At 49.5% G+C, this 21,100-nt stretch overlaps 1 protein-coding gene and 1 long non-coding RNA gene across 2 annotated transcripts in view; both read right to left on the bottom strand.

The window, feature by feature from the left end:
- Positions 1–580: 580 nt before the first annotated feature.
- TLCD3A (TLC domain containing 3A) lies at positions 581–20,422 on the bottom strand. Its single transcript, XM_083480121.1, has 6 exons — positions 20,119–20,422; positions 11,744–11,827; positions 7,688–7,901; positions 5,259–5,354; positions 2,184–4,225; positions 581–2,021 (listed from the first exon to the last, which is right to left on the bottom strand). The coding sequence occupies exons 1-5, from the start codon at positions 20,238–20,240 to the stop codon at positions 3,953–3,955; spliced, it is 789 nt and encodes a 262-aa protein (XP_083336247.1). The 5' UTR covers positions 20,241–20,422; the 3' UTR covers positions 581–2,021; positions 2,184–3,952.
- LOC310695547 overlaps positions 581–21,100 on the bottom strand; it is a 132,170-nt gene continuing 111,650 nt past the window's right edge. Inside the window, exon 2 of the long non-coding RNA XR_014520149.1 lies at positions 581–1,856. This is a non-coding gene — a long non-coding RNA (uncharacterized lncRNA). The remainder of the gene's footprint in view (positions 1,857–21,100) is intronic.

The raw sequence follows: 21,100 nt of genomic DNA, 5'->3' as shown, positions 1-21,100 counted from the left end.
GCTTGGAGGAAAAACCTTCTGGCAGAACGCAGTCACCTGTTGGTGGTCTCTCCTGTAATAGCAAAATAATGATTATCCTAAAATGGTTAGGCACCCAATATTCCCCTCTGCACCACATCATTTAACGGCTAAAGCCTCTGCAAGATGAGTTGTCCAGGCATTCTTTGCAAAAGTTGAGGCAGCGCTGAACCAAAGCATTGCCACAAAAAGTGGTCAAAAAGAAAATGCCAAACTGTGGCACCTGGGCACTAAATTTGAAGGGCTCCTTGTATTTGCACTCTTTTAGTTGGGCCAGATCTTTAAGGCTTGCCTTTCGCCTCCCTAGTTCTGCTTTTAGCTTTTTAATCAGTTGTCCGTTACACTTGATTTTAGTGTTTTGCTAAATCCTTAACCAGCAGAGTTTCATGGTTCAAAAAGTAGGCCTTAGTTTGCCTACCCATGGTCAAGATCCAGTGATCCCCAGGCATGCATCTCCAAGTTGTGGAGACATCAGGCACCATCCTGGCCCCCAGTTATCTTCACTCGGTCACAAAATGCGCCAGGATTATTTCGAGCCCTGAACAAGAGTCAACAATTCAAATTTCTCAACAGGTTATCTTTTTTTATTTGTCTGCTTTCAAATATATATATATACCAGGCCTGTAGTCTTGCAGGAGAAAACAGTGAATCCAGTGACAAAAAACCATTTAATATGGAGTCTCTCTTTTTTTCCTTCCTCACCCATTTTGGCAGGGTTGTGTCACAGTGAGAGGAGACTTGTCCTCAAGAGTTGCTTGACGTCGTCCCCCAAAGAGTAGTGTGTAAACTCTGCAAGTGGTTATAATGTTTTGGGCAGCTCCTAGGCACTTGTCTGTGATCTTTTGGAGAACCCAAAACCCATAGAATCCTCTGGTTTTGAGGGACACAGTGAATACTTATTTACAGTACATTCCTTTCTGGTTTTGCAATATAACGTTGAAGGTTCCCAGGGAGGGAAATATGCGTCTGTCGGCCTCCCTGCTGCCGATTCCACCGGGCAACTTCAAAAGGCATTTTAAAGATGTTTGGCACGTCTCGTAGCATCGTTTGGAAGTCAAAAGACAGCATTTAAATATTGTAGAACAGGGATGGAGTTTGCTGTTCCCTCAACCTCTCTCATATCCCTGGCATATGATCCTCCTTTCAAATAAAAACGACATTCAGGCATATTGGAGCAGATATTGTAAACCAGCGAGTTGGCTGAGGGGAAAGGAAAATATCTCCTGGGATTTGTGCAATTTCAGAGACATTTGAGGGCTGTTCCCCGTCCTGTTGCACACAAGGCACCTTATTGGTCTCAAGGAAAATAATAAAGGACAGTCTGGGACATATAGGCATGGTCAGAGCTTCTGGCAGGGGTGGGCCGCATGGGGACTGTCTTCAGACAATAGTTCCCATCATCCCTGAAAAGGACTGTGGGAAGAGATTTGAGGTTTCTGAGTGACTCCACAGCGAGGAAAAGCGGCAGCATTTGGGGGGTGAGGGTTTCGTTTAGGAAGTAAAAAAGGTTATATGAGGTAGAGGAGAAGATAACCTCCCCATCTTCTATTATCCACAATGCACAGTGCGGAGAACAGTGGATATGAGGAAGAAAACCTCCCAAAAACAGTGGTACCTCGGTTTTCAAGCATCCTGGAAGCCGAACATTGCGGTTTTCACCGAAAACCCAGAATTGTTTCCGTTTTCGAATGCTTTTTGGAAATCGAATGGCTTCCGATGAGCCCCCCCCCATTTTCTCCATTGATGTTGCGCCTCGGTTGTCAAACATTTCAGAAGTCGAACGGTCTTCCGGAATGGATTACGTTCGACAACCGAGGTAAACCACTGTACAGTGGTACCTGCTAACCCAGAAATAATGCTTCAGGTTAAGAACTTTGCTTCAGGATAAGAATAGAAATCGTGTTCTGGCAGTGGGAGGCCCCATTAGCTAAAGTGGTGCCTCAGGTTAAGAACAGTTTCAGGTTAAGAACGGACCTCCGGAACAAATTACCGTATTTTTCGCTCTATAACACGCACCCGACCATAACACACACATAGTTTTTATAGGAGGAAAATCCGTAGGCATGCCACCCGTAGGCATTCCCTCCATAACACGCACAGACATTTCCCCTTACTTTTCAGGAGGAAAAAAGTGAGTGTTATGGTGCAAAAAATACGGTAATTACTGAACCTGAGGTACCACTGCACTAGAATCCAATGGGGACATCTAATGAAGCTGAGAGCTGGGAAACGGAGCGGGAAAAACTTCGTCCAGCGCCGATACGGAATTTGCTCCCCTAAGTTGTCGTGAGGACGGCCATCTTGGTTGTTTTTAAAAGGGGATGAGGCACAGTTGTGGAGGATGAAGCTTATCGCTGGCGGCTGGGCAGGCTGGCCGTGGTGTCCCAACAGTGTCGGAGGCAGTAAAAAACCACTTCTGATGAAGTGAAAGGCGCGTCTGATGAAGTTTGGGAACCTCTGGAGAGCACCACAACCTCAGAGGAGACGCCGGTTTGTTAAGAAGTTGTAGCCGCATCAATCCAAAGGCGGCTCCAACGTGGTACTTGCAAAGGCGTTCCGGAAAGATCAGACATAAACAAGGAGGTAGAAAAAAGACCAGCTTGACCAGAAAGAAAATGGGCACAAGAAGTGATGGGCGGGGGGGGAAACACCTCTGTAGGAAAATGGATTGCACCAGTGATAGGGGAATCTAATGTTGCTGGACTCTAACTCCCAGAAGCCAGTGTGGTCAATGGCCAGGGGAATGATGGGAGTTGTAGTCCAGCCCCATCTGGCAGGGACAGATGGTCATCTAGTCGAACCCCGTGCAATGCAGGATTTTTTTGCCCAAGGTGGGGCAGGGCTTGAACCCCCGACTCTGAGATTAAGAGTCTCATGCTCTACCAGCCGAACCACCCCTGGGTTAGACCCAAGCTCCACCTGCGGCAGACTTCTTGTGTTCCAAACAGAGGGCCACCGTCAACGGGGAGCCGGGTGCGAATTGCGTGGGGAAGCTTTACCCCTGTGTGACGCTGGCGTTGCTGGCGCGGAGATTTTAGGCCAACCCCTGCAGGGTCTCGACAAAAATACTCATCTTACAGGCAGGACAAAGAAACACCAACACATTTGATTTGGCCCCGAGACCTCCAGCTGCCTGGTCATTCTCCCCCCCCCCCCCCCGAATATGATGACCAGACTGCCCAATGCCCCATTTTCTTCCCCAGCATAGAATCCATACCCTCCACCCCATTTTTACAGCTTGGGGAGTGGGTGGAAAGACAGCTTGATTTTCCCAAACCGGCGCTTGGGTCCCAAGCCCACGATTCGAATCCTGGGGCGAAACAGTTCACAGTCATCCCCCCCCCCCGGCGGAAAATGTACTCTGGGTCATCTGCCCCCCCCCCCAGCCTTCTTCACTTCAGCAGTATAATTGGGGGGGGGATCGTTTTCTTGCTCCTATTCAGAGCATGACTTGGGAAGCAATAAACCCTCCATTTCACGGAAGCCACCGAGAAACCTACAGACGGCACACCCAGTGACCCCTCTCTGCCCACCCTTTTGTCCCAAGAGAGGCCAGCGCTGGCAGGGGGCCGGATCCTGGCACAATGCCCCCATCCTGCAAACTGGAAGCAGCTTCCAGGAGTCCCGGCCTATTTTGAGCACCTTGGCGGGTGCAAACGTGAGAACGGGGTGGTGGGCGAGGTGTGTGGCCGGATCCAGCAGCACTCTTCTGGCAGTAGACTCCTCAGAACAGAACAAAACAAAAAGCAACCCGGCCTTGCTGGCACCGTATGGCAACCGGATTTCACCCAGGGGCCACCTGCAGAGGTAGCGTCGCCTGTCACTCCTGGGCAAAGCCCACGGCGTCCCGACTGAGAGGTCTCTCCCCAGAGGCTGGCGCAGAAAGTCGGGGCGGGCAGGACCCAGCCGACAGGGAGCAGGTCTCAGGCTGCCATTATCGGGCTCGGTCCGGGGCCGGCGGGGCTCTGTACAGCCGCAGGGCCTTGCGGCAGATGAGGGCGAACCAGTAGAGTTGAGGGGCGATGAGCAAGGCGTTGGCCACGTTGCAGTGGAGGGGGATGTGGAAAGGCACTTTGTAGATGGGGAGGCCGGCCTGGCGGCCGTAGGCCCAGTACATGAAGGGGAACAGGACAATGCGGCACAGAAAGAAGGTCACCAGGACGAGGATGCCGTTGACTTTGAGCAAGGCCGAATCCTGCATTTTCAGCTGGGGAAGAGAAAGCGGGAGGTGAAAACGGTTCTATACAGCTATCTAAATGACAACAACAACAACCAGAAAACCCTACAGCTGTGGAAACTATTACAGTGGTACCTCGGGTTACAGACGCTTCAGGTTACAGACTCCGCTAACCCAGAAATATTACCTCAGGTTAAGAACTCTGCTTCAGGATGAGAGCAGAAATCGCACAGCGGCAGCAGGAAGCCCCATTAGCTAAAGTGGTGCTTCAGGTTAAGAACAGACCTCTGGAACGAATTAAGTACTTAACCCGAGGTACCACTGTATTTAAACAACAACAACAACAACCAGAAAACCCTAGAGCTGTGGAAATTATTACAGTGGTACCTCGGGTTACAGACGCTTCAGGTTACAGACGCTTCAGGTTACAGACGCTTCAGGTTACAGACGCTTCAGGTTACAGACTCCGCTAACCCAGAAATAGGTTAAGAACTTTGCTTCAGGATGAGAACAGAAATCGGGCGGCGGCAGTGGGAGGCCCCATTGGCTAAAGTGGTACCTCAGGCTAAGAACATTTTCAGGTTAAGAACGGACCTCCAGAACAAATCAAGTTCTTAACCTGAGGTACCACTGTATTAATAATCCTCATCAGACGGGGTCGCCCCAGCCACTCTGGGTGGCTTCCAACAAATTATAAAACCACACACCATATTTCCAGCAACATTCTCCTCCTTTGTGTAGGACAACAAAGTCCTGCATTTGCAGCACGTTTCCAAGTCACTTGGACAGTGCATTTAGCATCTCTCTCGGGGGTGTGCCTGTTGCTTCTCTGCACGATTGTACTGCTTTGCACTGCTTTTGTTTTTCATTTAAAGAAACCAACCAGTGACTTGTGGAGAAATGAAGGCAGCTGATTGCGGTGGCAGGAAATTCTGTCTTTCGCCATCAGAAACACAACTGCCCTGAGCCTCAGAGCAAAGCACATCTCTACTTTTAACCAGGGAGTAAAAGAAACGGGTATCGGACCCCGAGTGTCTGAGAAAGCCCGGGGTTGCGGTTTTACCTGCAACAGGATCTTGCCCAACGATACAAAGGGGGTGCTCAGCTCAGCCGTGTAGATACAGCCGACGAAGAAGTCTCCCAGCTCACCTCTGAAGTGCTGTGGACGAAAGCAGGGGAGAGAATTTCAGGGATTTGTGTGTCTGCGCAAGCGGCTTGCAAGCCAGCAACCCTAAACAGCTCCTTCTGGCGTTGGTGAGGAGCAGGAGGGAATGCTTTTCACTCTGAGGGTCAAATTCCCTTCCGGGCAGCCTTCCGGGGCCTGCATGGACAGCTCTGAAGATATCACAGCCATGTTTTGCACCACAGTTCCTGAAATCAAGGAACAGGCTTTTGCTATTCCTGGGATGCTGTTTCAAACAGAATTTTGCACGATGGTTCCCGAATCCAGGAGCCCTTCTATGCTTGGATATAATTCAAGTAGAGGCTCCTCATGAGGCCAGAGGAACATCTCCCGGCTGTGAAGCGCGAAGGCTGCATCCTGCAAGGCCCTTTCCACCTGGCCTTAGGGAGCAGGGCACACACTCACCAGCGCTACTATGTTAAATATGTATTCTGTAGTTGACCTTCTTTGTAATGTTTTATTTTGAAATCTTTAAGATAATATTTTCGTTTTCTGTTACGTTGCTTTGACTGTACAGTGGTACCTCAGGTTACATATGCTTCAGGTTACATACGCTTCAGGTTACAGACTCCGCTAACCCAGAAATAGTGCTTCAGGTTAAGAACTTTGCTTCAGGATGAGAACAGAAATCGTGCAGTGGCAGCGTGGCAACAGTAGGAGGCCCCATTAGCTAAAGTGGTGCTTCAGGTTAAGAACAGTTTCAGGTTAAGTACAGACCTCCGGAACTAATTACCATATTTTTCGCTCTATAAGACGCACCAGACCACAAGACGCACCTAGCCTTTGGAGGAAGAAAACAAGAAAAAAATATTCTGAATCTCATAAGCCAGAACAGCAAGAGGGATTGCTGTGCAGCGAAAGCAGCAATCCTTCTTGCTGTTCTGGCTTCTGTGATAGCTGCGCAGCCTGCATTCGCTCCATAACACACACATACATTTCCCCTTACTTTTTAGGAGGGAAAAAGTGAGTCTTAAAGAGCAAAAAATACGGTAAGTACTTAACCTGAGGTACCACTGTATACTCTATACAGTGGTACCTCTGTTTATGAACCCTTCTGGTTACGCACGCTTTGGATTACGAGCTCCGCTAACCCGGAAGTAGCTGTTCCTGGTTGCGAACTTTGCCCCGGATGCGAGTGGGAATCGTGCGCCAGAGGCCCACGCGTGCAGCGGGAGGCGCCATTAGCGAAAGCACGCCTCAGGATAAGAATGGTTTCTGGTTATGAACAGACCTCCGGAACGGATTCAGTTCGTAACCAGAGGTACCACTGTATTTGACTTTCTTCAGATTGTTTTATTTATGTTTTCTTGATTTAATGTGCTGTGCTGGCCACATAACCTGGAAAAACTGTCTGTGGACAAACATCGGCTCCCTCAGCCAGTAAAGCGAAATGAGCGCCGCAACCTCAGATTCGTTCGCGACTGGACTTAACTGTCAGGTGTCCTTTACTTTTTTTAAACCGCTCTGAGATTTTTCTTAAAAATACAAAAAGTATAGGAATTTAAAAAATAATCGGGCACCATTGTGAATCGAGATGGCAGGCTGGACCTTTCAAAACGGCACTGATTTTATCCAAATTTTGCAAGTGGGCCCAAGATCAAGGAACAGGCTTTCGGCTGCCTTTGGATACCACTGGTCGCCATTTTGAATCAAGATGGCGGCCCAAAGCTTTCAGTTTTGTACCACAGATGCAAGGCTGCTAGTTAATCATGACGATTACAGACACTTTCCGGGAAATTTCCACGCTTGTGCCTGCGAGGGGGGGCATCTCCCAGCAAGCATGGCAGAGCGCCCACAGGTATGTTTCCAATCACAATTCTAAGTGTTGGTGCTGACCTTTAAAGCCCTAAACGGCCTCGGTCCAGTATACCTGAAGGAGCGTCTCCACCTCCATCGTTCTACCCGGACACTGAGGTCCAGCACCGAGGGCCTTCTGGCGGTTCCCTCCCTGCAAGAAGTGAGGTTACAGGGAAGCAAGCAGAGGGCCTTCTCGGTGGTGGCACCCGCCCTGTGGAACGCCCTCCCAGCAGATGTCAAAGAGAAGAACTACCACCAAACTTTTAGAAGACATCTGAAGGCAGCCCTGTTTAGGGAAGCTTTTAATGTTTAATAGGTTATTGTATTTTAGTGTTTTGTTGGAAGCCGCCCAGAGTGGCTGGGGAAACCCAGCCAGATGGGCGGGGTATAAATAATAAACTACTACTACTACTACTATTATTATTATTATTATTATTATTATTATTATTATTATTATTATTATTAACACCCAGAACGCGCCAAACTCCTTGAGAAAACCCAAGTGCTCTCACCGTAGCCACTGGCGTGAGGACGATGAGGATGAAAAGGTGGTGGGTGACCATCAGCCTTTCTCTCTGCAGGAAGCTGTTGACGCTGGCCAGAGAATACTTCGGGTGCGCCTCCCCTTTCTCCTCCCCCTTGTGCCAGTGGCAGAGGTACATGACGTAGATGTCGTAGGCCATGTAGGAGACCACAACCCACATGTACTCACGCGCAATCCAGTGCCTGTTTGGGGAGGAGAAGGAAGAGCGTAGAGGGATGGGTTAAGGGTGGGCATTTGAGGGCATCACGGACTGAGGGCCAAGGACCTGGAAATCCCCAATTTCGCATGCCTCGTTTCGAATTTGAAACATGTGTCCCAATAATAATAATAATAATAGGTTTAAACTTCAGGTTGTGCCAATGCCAGTCCTGTGCCCAGCAGACCCATTGAAGTTAAGGGACATCGCGAACCCGGGTTCCTTGTTCTCAATGGGTCTACTCTGAGTAGGACTCAAATACCATGGGTTGAAATTTTAGATTCAACATTTGGCGAAAGCTCCCCCCGCCAATGTTTCCTTTCCAGCTGGCCGTCATAAGAACTACCGCTGCGTTTTAAGAATTGGTTTGCAGGTTTGCTTTCACCCCTCTTCCCTCCCCATCCCTTTTTCCTCTTGTGCTGTGTCTAAGATTGCAAGGCTGCAGGCAAGTGCTGTCTTGGGGGTGGGGGTGGCATTGTTCTTGCATTCAGACTGCCTCCACACAAGGAAGCACTGTGTGGTATCCCGGTTAATATCCACTAAAAGGGCTCATCTTCCTCCACGAAGCTGTTTTTTATTTTAAACGGTGGATTCTGCAGCTTCAGGTCTTCAAGGGTGGAGAGAGGTGCTTTTTTGTTTTGGTGCCTTGATGCAATTCGTTCTGCAAAGCTTCCCTTGCAGTTAATGATGCAATGCCTGCCTTGTCAAAATTGCCTGTTGCAAAAGTGGTGACATTTCCCCCTATTTTTCTGGGACAGAGCTTTGCACAACTCAGGATGAGTTCAGCCAACACAATACGCAACCCCTTTACAAAATAATTCATATCCAGCAGTCTCTCCGGCAAAAGAGAAGCATTCCTAGTCCTCGTGATTTTTATTTTTTATTTTAAAGTGGCAGAGTGCCATTGGTGCACACGGTGCGCATGGAATTTAAAGTTGAGCAACTGAGTGCAGGTCTCTGCTCCCAGAACTTTGCAATAGATATTTCCAAGAAGGGAGGAGAAAATGAAAGGAAGTATGGAGACAATATGAGCCAGTGGAGATATGTTAATTTGGGTGGGTGGGGACAACAGAGTGAAGGTTTGGGGGGGGCAGATCTGTGACCCTCATGTTGGACTCCAATTCCCATCATCACTGACAACCAGCTGTGTGAGATGCTGTGGCTGTTGTTGTCTGGAGCGAGCCAGCTGTAAATCACACTGAGCAAGTTGGAGTTAACTCTTTATTAGCAAAACCACAATCTGCACAAGAGTGTCAAGCTTAATAAACACAGCAACTCATTTCTGGTAGGTCCTGCCACCATGAAGCTATTTAGGGAAGTTTTTAATATTTAATGCTGTATTGTTTTTAACACTCGATTGGGAGCCGCCCAGAGTTGCTGGGGAAACTCAGCCAGATGGGTGAGGTATAAATAAATATATTATTATTATTATTATTATTATTATTATTATTATTATTATTATTATTATTGCAGATTGAGGGTCCCCGCCTCCCCACAGCCATCTAAGTCCCTTCCTCTCCAGGGTTTTTTTCCAAGCAATCGTGCCTGGGAGGCTGGGAGTGGTGACTGGGAGAGCATATAACACCGGACCTACACTGGCTCCCAGTACGTTTCCAAGCACAATTCAAAGTGTTGGTGCTGACCTTGAAAGCCCTAAACGGCCCAGTAGACCTGAAGGAACATCTCCACCCCCATTGTCCAGCCTGGACACTGAGGTCCAGCGCCAAGGGCCTTCTGGCGGTTCCCTCCTTGCGAGAAGTGAGGTTACAGGGAACCAGGCAGAGGGCCTTCTCGGTGGTGGCACCCACCCTGTGGAATGCCCTCCCATCAGATGTCAAAGAAATAAACAACAATCTGACTTTTAGAAGACATCTGAAGGCAGCCCTGTTCAGGGAAGTTTTTAATCATAGAGTTGGAATAGACCACAAGGGCCATCGAGTCCAACCCCCTGCCAAGCAGGAAACACCATCAGAGCACTCCTGACATATGGTTGTCAAGCCTCTGCTTAAAGACCTCCAAAGTAGGAGACCCCACCACACTCCTTGGCAGCAAATTCCACTGTTGAACAGCGCTTACTGTCCGGAAGTTCTTCCTAATGTTTAGGTGGAATCTTCTTTCTTGTAGTTTGGATCCATTGCTCCGTGTCCGCTTCTCTGGAGCAGCAGAAAACAACCTTTCTCCCTCCTCTATGTGACATCCTTTTCTATATTTGAACATGGCTATCATATCACCCCTTAACCTCCTCTTCTCCAGGCTAAACATGCCCAGCTCCCTTAGCCGTTCCTCATAAGGCATCGTTTCCAGGCCTTTGACCATTTTGGTTGCCCTCCTCTGGACACGTTCCAGTTTGTCAGTGTCCTTCTTGAACTGTGGTGCCCAGAACTGGACACAGTACTCCAGGTGTGGTCTGACCAGAGCAGAATACTGTGGCACTATTACTTCCCTTGATCTAGATGCTAGACTCCTATTGATGCAGCCCAGAATTGCATTGGCTTTTTTAGCTGCCGTGTTAATGTTTGATCGTGTTTTTAATCTTTTGTTGGGAGCCACCCAGAGTGGCTGGGGAAACCCAGCCAGATGGGTGGGGTAGTAATAATAAATAATAATAATAATAATAATAATAATATTCTTCTTCAGAGTAGTCCCCATTTTCTCCTCTGCCATTTTCATGCCTCTTCTGGTTTTGGGAGATAAGTGTGGAGGGGAGCTTGTCGCAGAAAGAGGGCGAGACGCCCATGACCCTTCACCAGCCATCTCTGTCTCTTAGCCCCCTGCATCCGACTTCCCCGCTTTAGCTTCTGCCTCTGTTTCTGCACTTCTCTCTGCCACAGACTCTACCAACTCACTAAGGTCTATTAACTCTTCAGCTTCCAGCCCTTCCTCTTCCTAGTCTTTTCCCTCTGATCACTCATCTTTGTCACACCACCAACCTACAGGCTCTGAGCCTTCTTCCCTTAGTGCAGGCATCCCCAAACTCGGCCCTCCAGATGTTTGGGGACTACAACTCCCATCATCCCTGACCACTGGTCCTGTTAGCTAGGGATGGTGGGAGTTGTAGTCCCAAAGCATCTGGAGGGCCGAGTTGGGGGATGCCTGCCTTAGTGGTCCCCCAGCTGGTTCCTCCCATCATTCCTCTGCTTCCAGCCAGTCCAGGGCAGTTATCTACAGTGAACCCCTGCCTGAAACCCCAGAGAGCTGCTACCAGCCAGAGTAGGCAGTATTGATCTAGATGGACAGCTTCCTATGAGGAGCAGTGCCAGCCTCCAAGCACTTCCTGCAACTCAGGGGCATCTGAGTCAGAGAACCTGCACTCCAGGTCTGGATCTGAGTCTCAGCAACAAAGGAAGCTGCCTTTGTAGAGTCAGACCACGGGATCCATTGGACTTAGTGTTGTCTGCACTGGCTGGCAGCAGATGTTCAGGATTTCAGGCAGGCAGTCTCAACCTGTCCTACCTGGCAATGGAGGTTGAACCCGGGTCCTTCTGCATGCAGAGCACATTCTCTCTGCCACTAAACTAGGGCCCTCTCCCCATCACAAACACACCCTAATTCCAATCTGGATGCGGGTTGGACTAGATGATCTCTGGGATCCCATCCATTGTATGATTCGGCGAAATACGTCAAACCCAGCAGCAAGGGCTGCTTGATCTCAAGGCAGCCCCAATCACCACACACCTTTATTCGGAAGCACGCCTCTCTCTGGGATTTGTTCAGCAGGAAGAGGCCTGCAGTCCAAGCATCCTTATCTCTGGCAGGTGAAAGTCCTCTGATAAGGGCAGATGAAAATCTGCACACCTGGCTTCAGTTTACAAGCCTCTCTTTAATTACCTGTCGTGCACGACGTCCTTGCAGCTGAAGATGACAATGATCCCAGAAAGAGTGGCCATCATGGCCTGGACAGACGACACCAGCCTAGGGAGAAAACAATGGTCAACAAGGGAAATGTTAGTACAGTGGTACCTTCAGGTTACAGACACTTCAGGTTACAGACTCCGCTAACCCAGAAGTAGTACCTCGGGTTAAGAACTTTGCTTCAGGATGAGAACAGAAATCGCGCAGCAGCAACGGGAGGCCCCATTAGCTAAAGTGGTACCTCAGGTTAAGAACAGTTTCAGGTTAAGAACAGACCTCCAGAATGAATTAAGTTCTTGACCTGAGGTACACTGTAAAATGTATTTGTGTGGGGCACTCTCTCAGTGATTCCTTGACTTGTCTCATACTCTAAAGCAGACTATCAGTACAGTGCTACATATGCTTCAGGTTACATACACTTCAGGTTACAGACTCCGCTAACCCAGAAATAGTACCTCGGGTTAAGAACTTTGCTTCAGGATGAGAACAGAAATTGTGCGGCTGCAGCAGGAGGCCCCATTAGCTAAAGTGGTGCTTCAGGTTAAGAACAGTTTCAGGTTAAGAACGGACCTCCGGAACGAATTAAGTACTTAACCTGAGGTACCACTGTACACTGTAGCTGGACTCCCATCATTCTCCTGACCATGGACTTGGCCAGCAGGGGCTGATGGGAATTGGAGTCTAACATCATCTGGAGCTAGACCTGCAGGATCCTAGAACTTAGGGGGTGCCTAAAATGAGGGTGAAGAAAGTGGACACAGAGATGTTTTTGTGACCCATTTCTACAGTTCCAGGATTCTGCGACTTCCTGATCGGCAGCTTATCATTTGAACTTTGGGGTGGGGCGGGAGAAAGGCTCAGTCTTGCCACAAAGAGGTTCAAACTGAAATTGGCAGGGTCACCACGTCCCGAGAGACAAAGTAAATACCCTTGAGTCAATAAACAGTGGTTTCCCTTTCTCGTATTTATACATTGGTTCTCCGGCAGGGTTGTGTCGTTGGTTGAGTTTGGCCTTCCGTTGAGTCATCAGTTTGCGTCTGGGTCCTGCTGGGAGACTCGTGAGCCGAGAGGAGAAGAGCTACAATAGCCAACTATTTTGAATGTTCATGTATGCCACAGCCGCCCCAAGAACTTTACTGGCCCAAAGATGGAAAACACAAGATTTACCAACCATCCAGGAGTGGCAGGTGACGATGATAGATTTTGCGGAACTTGCCAAATTGACAGGAAGGATCCGGGACCAAGAGGACCAGAGATACAGTAACAATTGGAATAAATTTGTTGAATATACAAGGAGAACAACAAAAATATTAAGACACTAGCCGGACTAGAATAACAGCTCCAATGTAAAACAGTAGAGTTATGACAATAATATACGCAAAAAGTATGTGATGTATATACCAGCGGTCGGGAGGGAGGGAAGTCGGGACTCGGCAGAGTCAAAGGGATTATAATGTGACAGTAAGGATTGTTGGAAAAAGAATTACATGTTGAAAACAATAAAAATTTATTTGGGGGGGGGAGAATGGTGGGGGGCTTTTACTAGTGGGCCACGGGGCGTCTGTCTTCCCCAAATACCTCCAAGGATTTCCTGGACGTTGAAATGTTAAAAAAGGGAAGTGTTGGGTGCGAATTAGCGGGGGGCAAGAAATTTGCAGAAAGGGTGAAAATCATGAATTGTCTATTCTCCAAGGGAGTGGAGGGCGATACTTTGGGGCAAGAGGGGGGGCATTCTCCCCACCAGAAGAAGGCAAAAGGAGCAAATATGTCTCATACTCGTGATAATAAATGCTGGAAATGTAAGGAAAAAGAAGGAACCTTTTACCACATGCGGTGGACGCGCCCCAAGGTAAAAGACTTCTGGGAAAGGATTTATAATGAACTGAAAAAAGTGTTGAAATCAGAAGCCTTTTGACTTGGTATAGTGGTGGGTGAAATCCCCCAAAAAGGATGTTACTTTTTTTCTGTATGCCACAACATCTGCGAGAATATTACTAGCGAAGAATTGGAAGAAACAAGATGTACCAACTATCGAAGAATGGCAGATGAAGATGATGGAACTTGCCGAACTGACCGGGAGACTCCGAGACCAGAGAGAAGAGATGGTGGAAGAAGACTGGAAGAAGTTTAAAGAATATTTGAAAAAATAGTTTACTATTTAAATCTTAGAATAGCTCTGGAAGTGGATATAGGCTGTAGGGCTAGAAGTAGAAGACAGTGTATTTTAAAATAGTATTATTTGTAAGTGATAAAATGTGAAGATTTTTATGGTAAAAGTAACCGTGATAAAAAAAATGGCTAGAAATTATGATATATGTAAACTGCTAAAGATGAGGTAAAATGAAAATCAGATAGCGGGGACTTGGGGAAGCTCACCTAACAATGTTTAGAAAAAATAAGGATAAGACAAGAATTTGTTTGTATTGTTTGTTTTTCTGTTTGTGTTGTTTAGTTGTGTTGTTGTTGTTGTTCTTTAGTCGTTTAGTTGTGTCCGACTCTTCGTGACCCCCTGGACCAGAGCACGCCAGGCACTCCTGTCTTCCACTGCCTCCCACAGTTTGGTAGCTTCGAGAACATCGTCCCACCATCTCGTCCTCTGTCGTCCCCTTCTCCTTGTGCCCTCCATCTTTCCCAGCATCAGGGTCTTTTCCAGGGAGTCTTCTCTTCTCATGAGGTGGCCAAAGTATTGGAGCCTCAGCTTCAGGATCTGTCCTTCCAGTGAGCACTCAGGGCTGATTTCCTTCAGAATGGAGAGGTTTGATCTTCTTGCAGCCCATGGGACTCTCAAGGGTCTCCTCCAGCACCAGAATTCAAAAGCATCCATTCTTCGGCGATCAGCCTTCTTTATGGTCCAGCTCTCACTTCCGTACATCACTACTGGGAAAACCATAGCTTTAATTATATGGACCTTTGTCAGCAAGGTGATGTCTCTGCTTTTTAAGATGCTGTCTTAGTTGTGTTATAAAATGGATTTTACAAATTGGGGGGGCGGGAGAAGAAGGCAAAGGGAGGCGGGCTGCCAAGTATCCTGTTCTGACAGTGGCCAACACGATGTCCCCAAGCAAAGCCTCCAAGCAGGATTTGAGAACCATGGCAATCAGTTTGCAATTCCCAGCAACTGGTATTCAGAGGTAGACTGCGCCTGGCTGTGGAGGGAGAACATTGCCACCATGGCTTTCTTTTATCTGCCCTGAATCTTCCGACCTTCAGCTCCACTGGCTGGCCACGGGTTCGAATGTTACGAGAGGCAAGGAAAGCTTTTCTCTACATACTTTCCCCACACCGATCCATCCTGTTCTCATGTTGTTATGCAAGAGAGAGAGAGAAACGTGTCGTCGTAATTCAACTTCTTGCCAGGATGCAGGTAACTCAACCAAACCTCTCTGTGTCTGGTGTGAATGGATTGGTCAACCTGCTCTTGATGTAGAAACACAAGGGAACCACCTGGGTCTTCTGAGGAGGTTCCCTGCTGCAACTCTGCAGGGGCTGCAGATCCTGAGACTGACCCAGAAACTCCAGCGGGTGCAGAATGCTGCAGCCAGACTCCTTACGGGGTCTTCGCTGCGAGATCACATTCACCCAGTGCTATACCAGCTGCACTGGCTCCCGGTGGAGTACAGGATCAGGTTTAAGGTGCTGGTTTTAACTTTTAAAGCCCTATACGGCCTTGGACCCTCGTACCTAAAGGACTGCCTCTCCTGGTATGCCCCACAGAGAAACTTACCGTCTTCAAATAAAAACATCTTGAAGGTCCCAGGCCACAGAGAAGTTAGGCTGGCCTCAACTAGAGCCAGGGCTTTTTTGGCCGTGGCTCCGATCTGGTGGAACACTCTGTCACAAGAGACCAGGGCCCTGCGGGACTTGACATCTTTCCGCAGGGCCTGCAAGACAGAGCTGTTCCACCAGGCCTTTGGCCAGGGCACAGCCTGACTCCCTCCCTCGGCAATCTTCGTGGAGCTCTGGCCCAATGGTTGCCAGTGGCTTGAATTAATTAATTTTAGAATGAATGATTTTAGAATGTTGTTTATGCTGTACTTTTGTACTGTTTTATTGTTGTTAGCCGCCCTGAGCCCGGCTTCGGCTGGGGAGGGCGGGATATAAATAAAAAATTTTATTATTGCTGCTCCAGACTCCCCTCGCTCAAAATCAAGAAGCACATTCCCAGATCAGAAACAAATTGTCACTTAAGGCTCCCGCAGGGCCAAACTGCAATTTTGCATAGGAGGCTGCCCGGCGCATCTCTGGGTGATACCCTGGGATTTATTTTTTAGTGTGCAATCAGACACAAAACACCACTGATCCCTAAGAAGACGCTGCCACTGTTACAGGATGTAAGCAAGGAGCAAAGTATGCTTTTGCCTGTAATGATTGTTTTGAAAATTATCATCGGGTGTGTGACGGGGCATTTGTGCAGTTGGGAAATCTGCTTTAAAACAAAACGCCGAGTCCCTGTTCTTCTCTTCCGCAAGTTCGGCCACACCTCTGAACCTGATATGACTGGTTCTTTCTCACTCCAAACGTCAGGGAATTGCCTGCCCTAGGATGAGGCTGCCCGTTGCACCCCTGCACGAATCCCTGCTCCAGGATTCCCGTCTCCCAATCCAGAAGCACTCCCAAATTAGCATCCTGGGACAATATAGAGAGGTTGGTGTGTTCCTTTTGGGGAGAGGAGCCTATGATCTTGGCACAGTCTGTTAAATGGATGTAGGAGTCGAGTGTGCCCTGGAGTTCAATGTCGAAAGTCTTTTGATGTTTAAAGAGCATCGTGCATCTCAAGCATGCAGCCTACAATTCGGTTTGGGAAGCTCTGCTTTCAACAGTTGGGTGGGAGGTTTGTGATGAATACACAGGAATTCTCCCCTCCCAGACCAGTCCTGAGCTGAATCTTCAAAGGGTTTTCTTTTCAGAGATGAGGAACGGCGCATTTCTAAGTGAGGCAACAGCCTGACCGGGGAGGTTGGAGCACTGGGGCAGAGACTTCGCCAAAGCACTGTGTCAATAATAATAATAATAATAATAATAATAATAATAATAATAATAATAATAATAATTTATTATTTATACCCTGCCCATCTGGCTGGACTTCCCCAGCCACTCTGGGCGGCTTCCAACAAAATATTAAAATACAGCAATGCATCAAACATTAAAAGCTTCCCTAAACAGGGCTGCCTTCAGAGGTCTTCTAAAAGTCTGGTGGTTGTTTTTCTCTTTGACATCTGGTGGGAGGGTGCCGCCACCAAGAAGGCCCTCTGCCTGGTTCCCTGTAACTTGTCCACAGTGGCAGTGCATCTACTTGGCATCCAGAAGGTCCTGGATCCAACCCCGGCATCTCCAGACACGGTTGGGCAACGCTCCCTGCCAGGGAATCCTGGAGAGCCAGCAGCAGCGAGTGTCAGTAATACGGAGGAGGGTGAAACCAGCAGCCTGACTGCGAGGAAGGCTGTGTTCTTGTGTAATAGTGAGGGTCATGGCACTGTTCCTGCGAACTCGTAGCCTCCTCTGCAGCAAAATAAACACCCAAATCCATTTCGCAAGTGACTCTCCTTTTGGTAAAGAGAGAGTGGAATCCAATTTGCAGATGACACCAAGCCGGGAAGGGTAGCCAATGCCGCAGAAGGCAGAATTGGGAATCCAGATTACCGCAGTGGACAGGAGAACTGGGCCGAAACTAACATGGATTTCAATAAGGGACACTTAGGCAGGAAGAAGCAGCTGGACAAATATAAGGTGGGGCTTGCTAGTAGGACATGTGAGAAGGATCTAGGGGTCTTAGTGGACCAAAAGCTGGTCATGAGTCCATTGTGTGATGCAGCAGCAAAAAAAGCGAATGCTATTCTAGGCTGTATCAACAGAAGTCTAGTGTCCAGATGAAGGGAAGGAATAAAGGTAAAGGGACCCCTGACTATTAGGTCCAGTCGTGACCGACTCTGGGGTTGCGGCGCTCATCTCGCTTTATTGACCAAGGGAGCCGGTGTACAGCTTCCGGGTCATGTGGCCAGCATGACTGAGCCGCTTCTGGCGAACCGGAGCAGCGCACGGAAACGCCGTTTACCTTCCCGCCAGAGCGGCACCTATTTATCTACTTGCACTGGTGTGCTTTCGAACTGCTAGGTGGGCAGGAGCAGGGACCGAGCAACGGGAGCTCACCCCGTCACGGGGATTCGAACTGCTGACCTTCTGATCAGCAAGTCCTAGGTTCTGTGGTTTAACCCACAGCGCCACCTGGAAGGGAAGGAACAGTACCGCTCTCTTCTGCCTTGGTCGGACCACACCTGGAAGACTGTGCCCAGTTCTGGGTGCCCCAGTTTAAGAAGGATATTGACAAGCTGGAATGTGTGCAGAGGAGGGAGACAAAGATTATCATGGGGTGTGGAAACCAAGCCTGATGAGGTGGGTCTGTTTAGCCTGGAAAAGAGGAGACCGAGAGGAGAGATGATAGCCATCTTCAAATATCTCAAGGGCTGTCAGATGGATCAAGCCTGTTTTCTCCTGTTCTGGAAAGTAGGACTCAAAGCAACGACTTCAAGTTTCAAGAAAGAAGATTCCGACTAAACATTAGGAAGAATTATCTGACAGCAGGAGCTGTTTGACAGTGGAACAGACTCCCTAAGCAGAGACCATCTGCCACAGATGCTTTAGTTGAAATCCCTGTATTGCAGGGGGTTGGACTAGATGGCTACTGGGGTCCCAACTCCATGAAATGTTGGTCCTTCCAATAAACATAAGCCTTTCTTTGGGGATCTGGCTTCGGAACGATCTTGCTTCTCTTGTCCTGTTCCTTGACGACATTTCCATGCCAACTTTTCACCAGACCGAGCTGTTCCCAACTTCCCCCACATAACATACTGAGCATCCCATAGCGAAAGCTTCCTGCCATCTTTCCCATGACTCCGGTGGCTGAATTTGCACAAACACGGATCCTCCCCCTCTGGTTCCTAAATTGCAATTATATCATTACAGTGGTACCTCGGGTTAAGGACTTAATTCGTTCCGGAGGTCCGTACTTAACCTGAAACTGTTCTTAACCTGAAGCACCACTTTAGCTAATGGGGCCTGCCGCTGCGCCGCCGGAGCACAATTTCTGTTCTCATCCTCAAGCAAAGTTCTTAACCTGAAGCACTATTTCTGGGTTAGCGGAGTCTGTAACCTGAAGCGAATGTAACCCGAGGTACCACTGTATATGAATAATATTTATGTTTTTAAGAAGAAAATGTGCCATGAAGAGATTCACTCACTTGACATATGCAGCCTTCTACAGAGCAAAACCATCCGTAAATTTGACTCAGTATTGCCTGCACTGACTGGCAGCCCCTCTCTCTTAGAGTTTCAGGGGGCCCTACTGCATGCACTGACCTGCAGCAGCTCCCTGGGATTTCAGACAGGGAGCCTCTCAGCCCTGACAGGAGATGCTATTGGTGATTGAACCTGCAGCCTTCTGCATGCAAGCTCAGTAAGGACTGCACTGACTGGCAGCAGCTCTCCAGAGTTTCAGGCAGCCCTACCCAGAGATGCTGGGGGTTGAACTTGAGACCTTCCGCATGCAAAGCAGATGCTCTGTTGCTAAGCAACAGGAGACATTCCCTATGGCTCCCTAAGGATAGATAGTCTCTTGCCTGCCTCGCAATCTTCTCTTTCATCTGGACAGGAATGTTCCTGCCTTATCGCTGCCCTGCCCTTAAACTCCTTTTGAAAGCCTTTGCCCTGCCCTTAAACCAGTGTTGCTGTTCTTAGGGAGGCAGGGAGAGACTCCCCTTCCTCCCATGGGCCTTAAGGGGTCCTCTTCCCTCCCCCCCCCCTCCGCAAGCCCCTCTGGATCCCCCAAACAGAAGAGGCAAAAAAGCAAAACTAGAGCAATTGCATTTCCCAAAGCCCGCCCGCCGAGGAACCCTGTGCGGCTCGTAAGCCGCCGGCTTTGCTCTTCAAACCACAGGCAGCCAAGCCTGGATGGAGAAGAGGTTTCTGAAAGTTCGCGCCAGCTGCTCGCTCTCCCTCGATCCCGGCCACGGAGAGCCGGATCCCTCCAGCCGGGGAAGGGAGAGGGAGAAAGAGACAAAGACCCGCCGTCTAGGGGTAGCATCCAAAAGCTACACACAAGGAAGTTAATAGATCGCAGTGTGAGGCTTGTTGAGGCCGGCGGGTCTACTCTGAGTCGGGCTTACGCCGGATCCGACCCGGCTTCCCGCGCCTGCAAGAACTTTGCGCCGGCTTTTCATTCAACTCCATCCGGTTGCATAAGAGGATCCGGGTGGAATGCCTTCCCTTTTCCTCCGCCTCTCCCCCCTCCCCGCACCTCTGGCTTCCCGTCGGTCTCTCTCCCTCTCTCCTCCCCCCCCCTCGGTGCCAGCCGGTACCTGCCGCTGAGGAGGATCCGGTCCTTGAGGCTCCATGCCGGCGCCAGCCAGCGCAGGCTGCGGACGGAAACTGCGAAAAGCCCCGGGAAGAAGAGAGCTCCGAGGGCCAGCGTCTGCCACATCCCTTCCCCGGCTCCCCGCGAGCCTTTCCCCGGCTGCCGGCCGCCCAGGGATCTGCTCCGGAGACAGAAGAGGCGCTCGCCAACGGGACGCCCGCCTCGAACGCCGTGTTTGTCAACAGCAGGCCGGGCGGCGGCGGCGGCGAAAGAGAAGGTGGAGCTGCCGCCGCCGTCGTCGTCGTCGGGCGGGAGAGATAGTGAGAGAGTGATGGAAGGGGCGGGCGGTGGGCCGCCTTCTGCAGCGGCCGGCCCTTCCCTCCCCCTGAGCCGGTAGGAGCGTCAATGTGGGGTGCAGGGAAGTCGAGGAGGAGGAGGATCCTGTGTCGTCCGTCCCCTCGAAATAAATAAATTAAATAAATCTCCCGCCCCCTCGGGGCTGAACCCTTTGCAAGATCGGTTGCCGCTGCCCCGAACTGATGGAACGCCGGCAGCCTGAACGTTCCGCGCGATGGAACGTTGGCTGCCTGAACGTTCCGCGCGATGGAACGCTCGGCGGCCTCAACGTTCCAAACCCCGCCGCGCGAAACGTTCCAACGTTCCACGGAGCTTTGAAGAAGTTGCTCCGCTCCCCAGGCGTGGGCGGGGCCGTAGAGTTCACGGGACGTTGACGGCGCGCTCCGAACCGCGTGGGCTGCGGCCGCCGAGACTTCCGAGCGTTCCACCCCGGTCGCGAACACTCCGTTCCATTTCCCCCGCTGGATGGTTTCCGGGAAAGGGGGTATATACCGGGTGGGCGTTGGGATAGATCGCAGTGTTATTTGGTGCATAATAAGGAAGAGGCGCCTCTGGTGTTGGGCAAACAGGTTTGTAGGCTTATTTAGTTTATTTTTAAATGAATGCACCCCCCGCAGCAAGAGCCTCCC

The sequence above is a fragment of the Podarcis liolepis genome, assembly GCF_965112155.1.
Source record: "Podarcis liolepis genome assembly, chromosome: 16".
Classification (NCBI taxonomy): domain Eukaryota; kingdom Metazoa; phylum Chordata; class Lepidosauria; order Squamata; family Lacertidae; genus Podarcis; species Podarcis liolepis.
The sequence above is the reverse complement of the archived record's forward strand: the minus strand, read 5'-3'. Positions and strand labels throughout refer to the sequence as shown.

What these genes read in the sequence shown, in the direction of transcription:
- TLCD3A (XM_083480121.1), bottom strand. Translation starts at nt 20,240, where the DNA reads ATGTGGCAGACGCTGGCCCTCGGAGCTCTCTTCTTCCCGGGGCTTTTC. An exon ending in CGGATCCTCCTCAGCGGCAG is followed by an intron (nt 11,828 to 20,118) that starts GTACCGGCTGGC and finishes TTTTCTCCCTAG; the next exon opens with GCTGGTGTCGTCTGTCCAGG. An exon ending in TCCTCACGCCAGTGGCTACG is followed by an intron (nt 5,355 to 7,687) that starts GTGAGAGCACTT and finishes TTTCGTCCACAG; the next exon opens with CACTTCAGAGGTGAGCTGGG.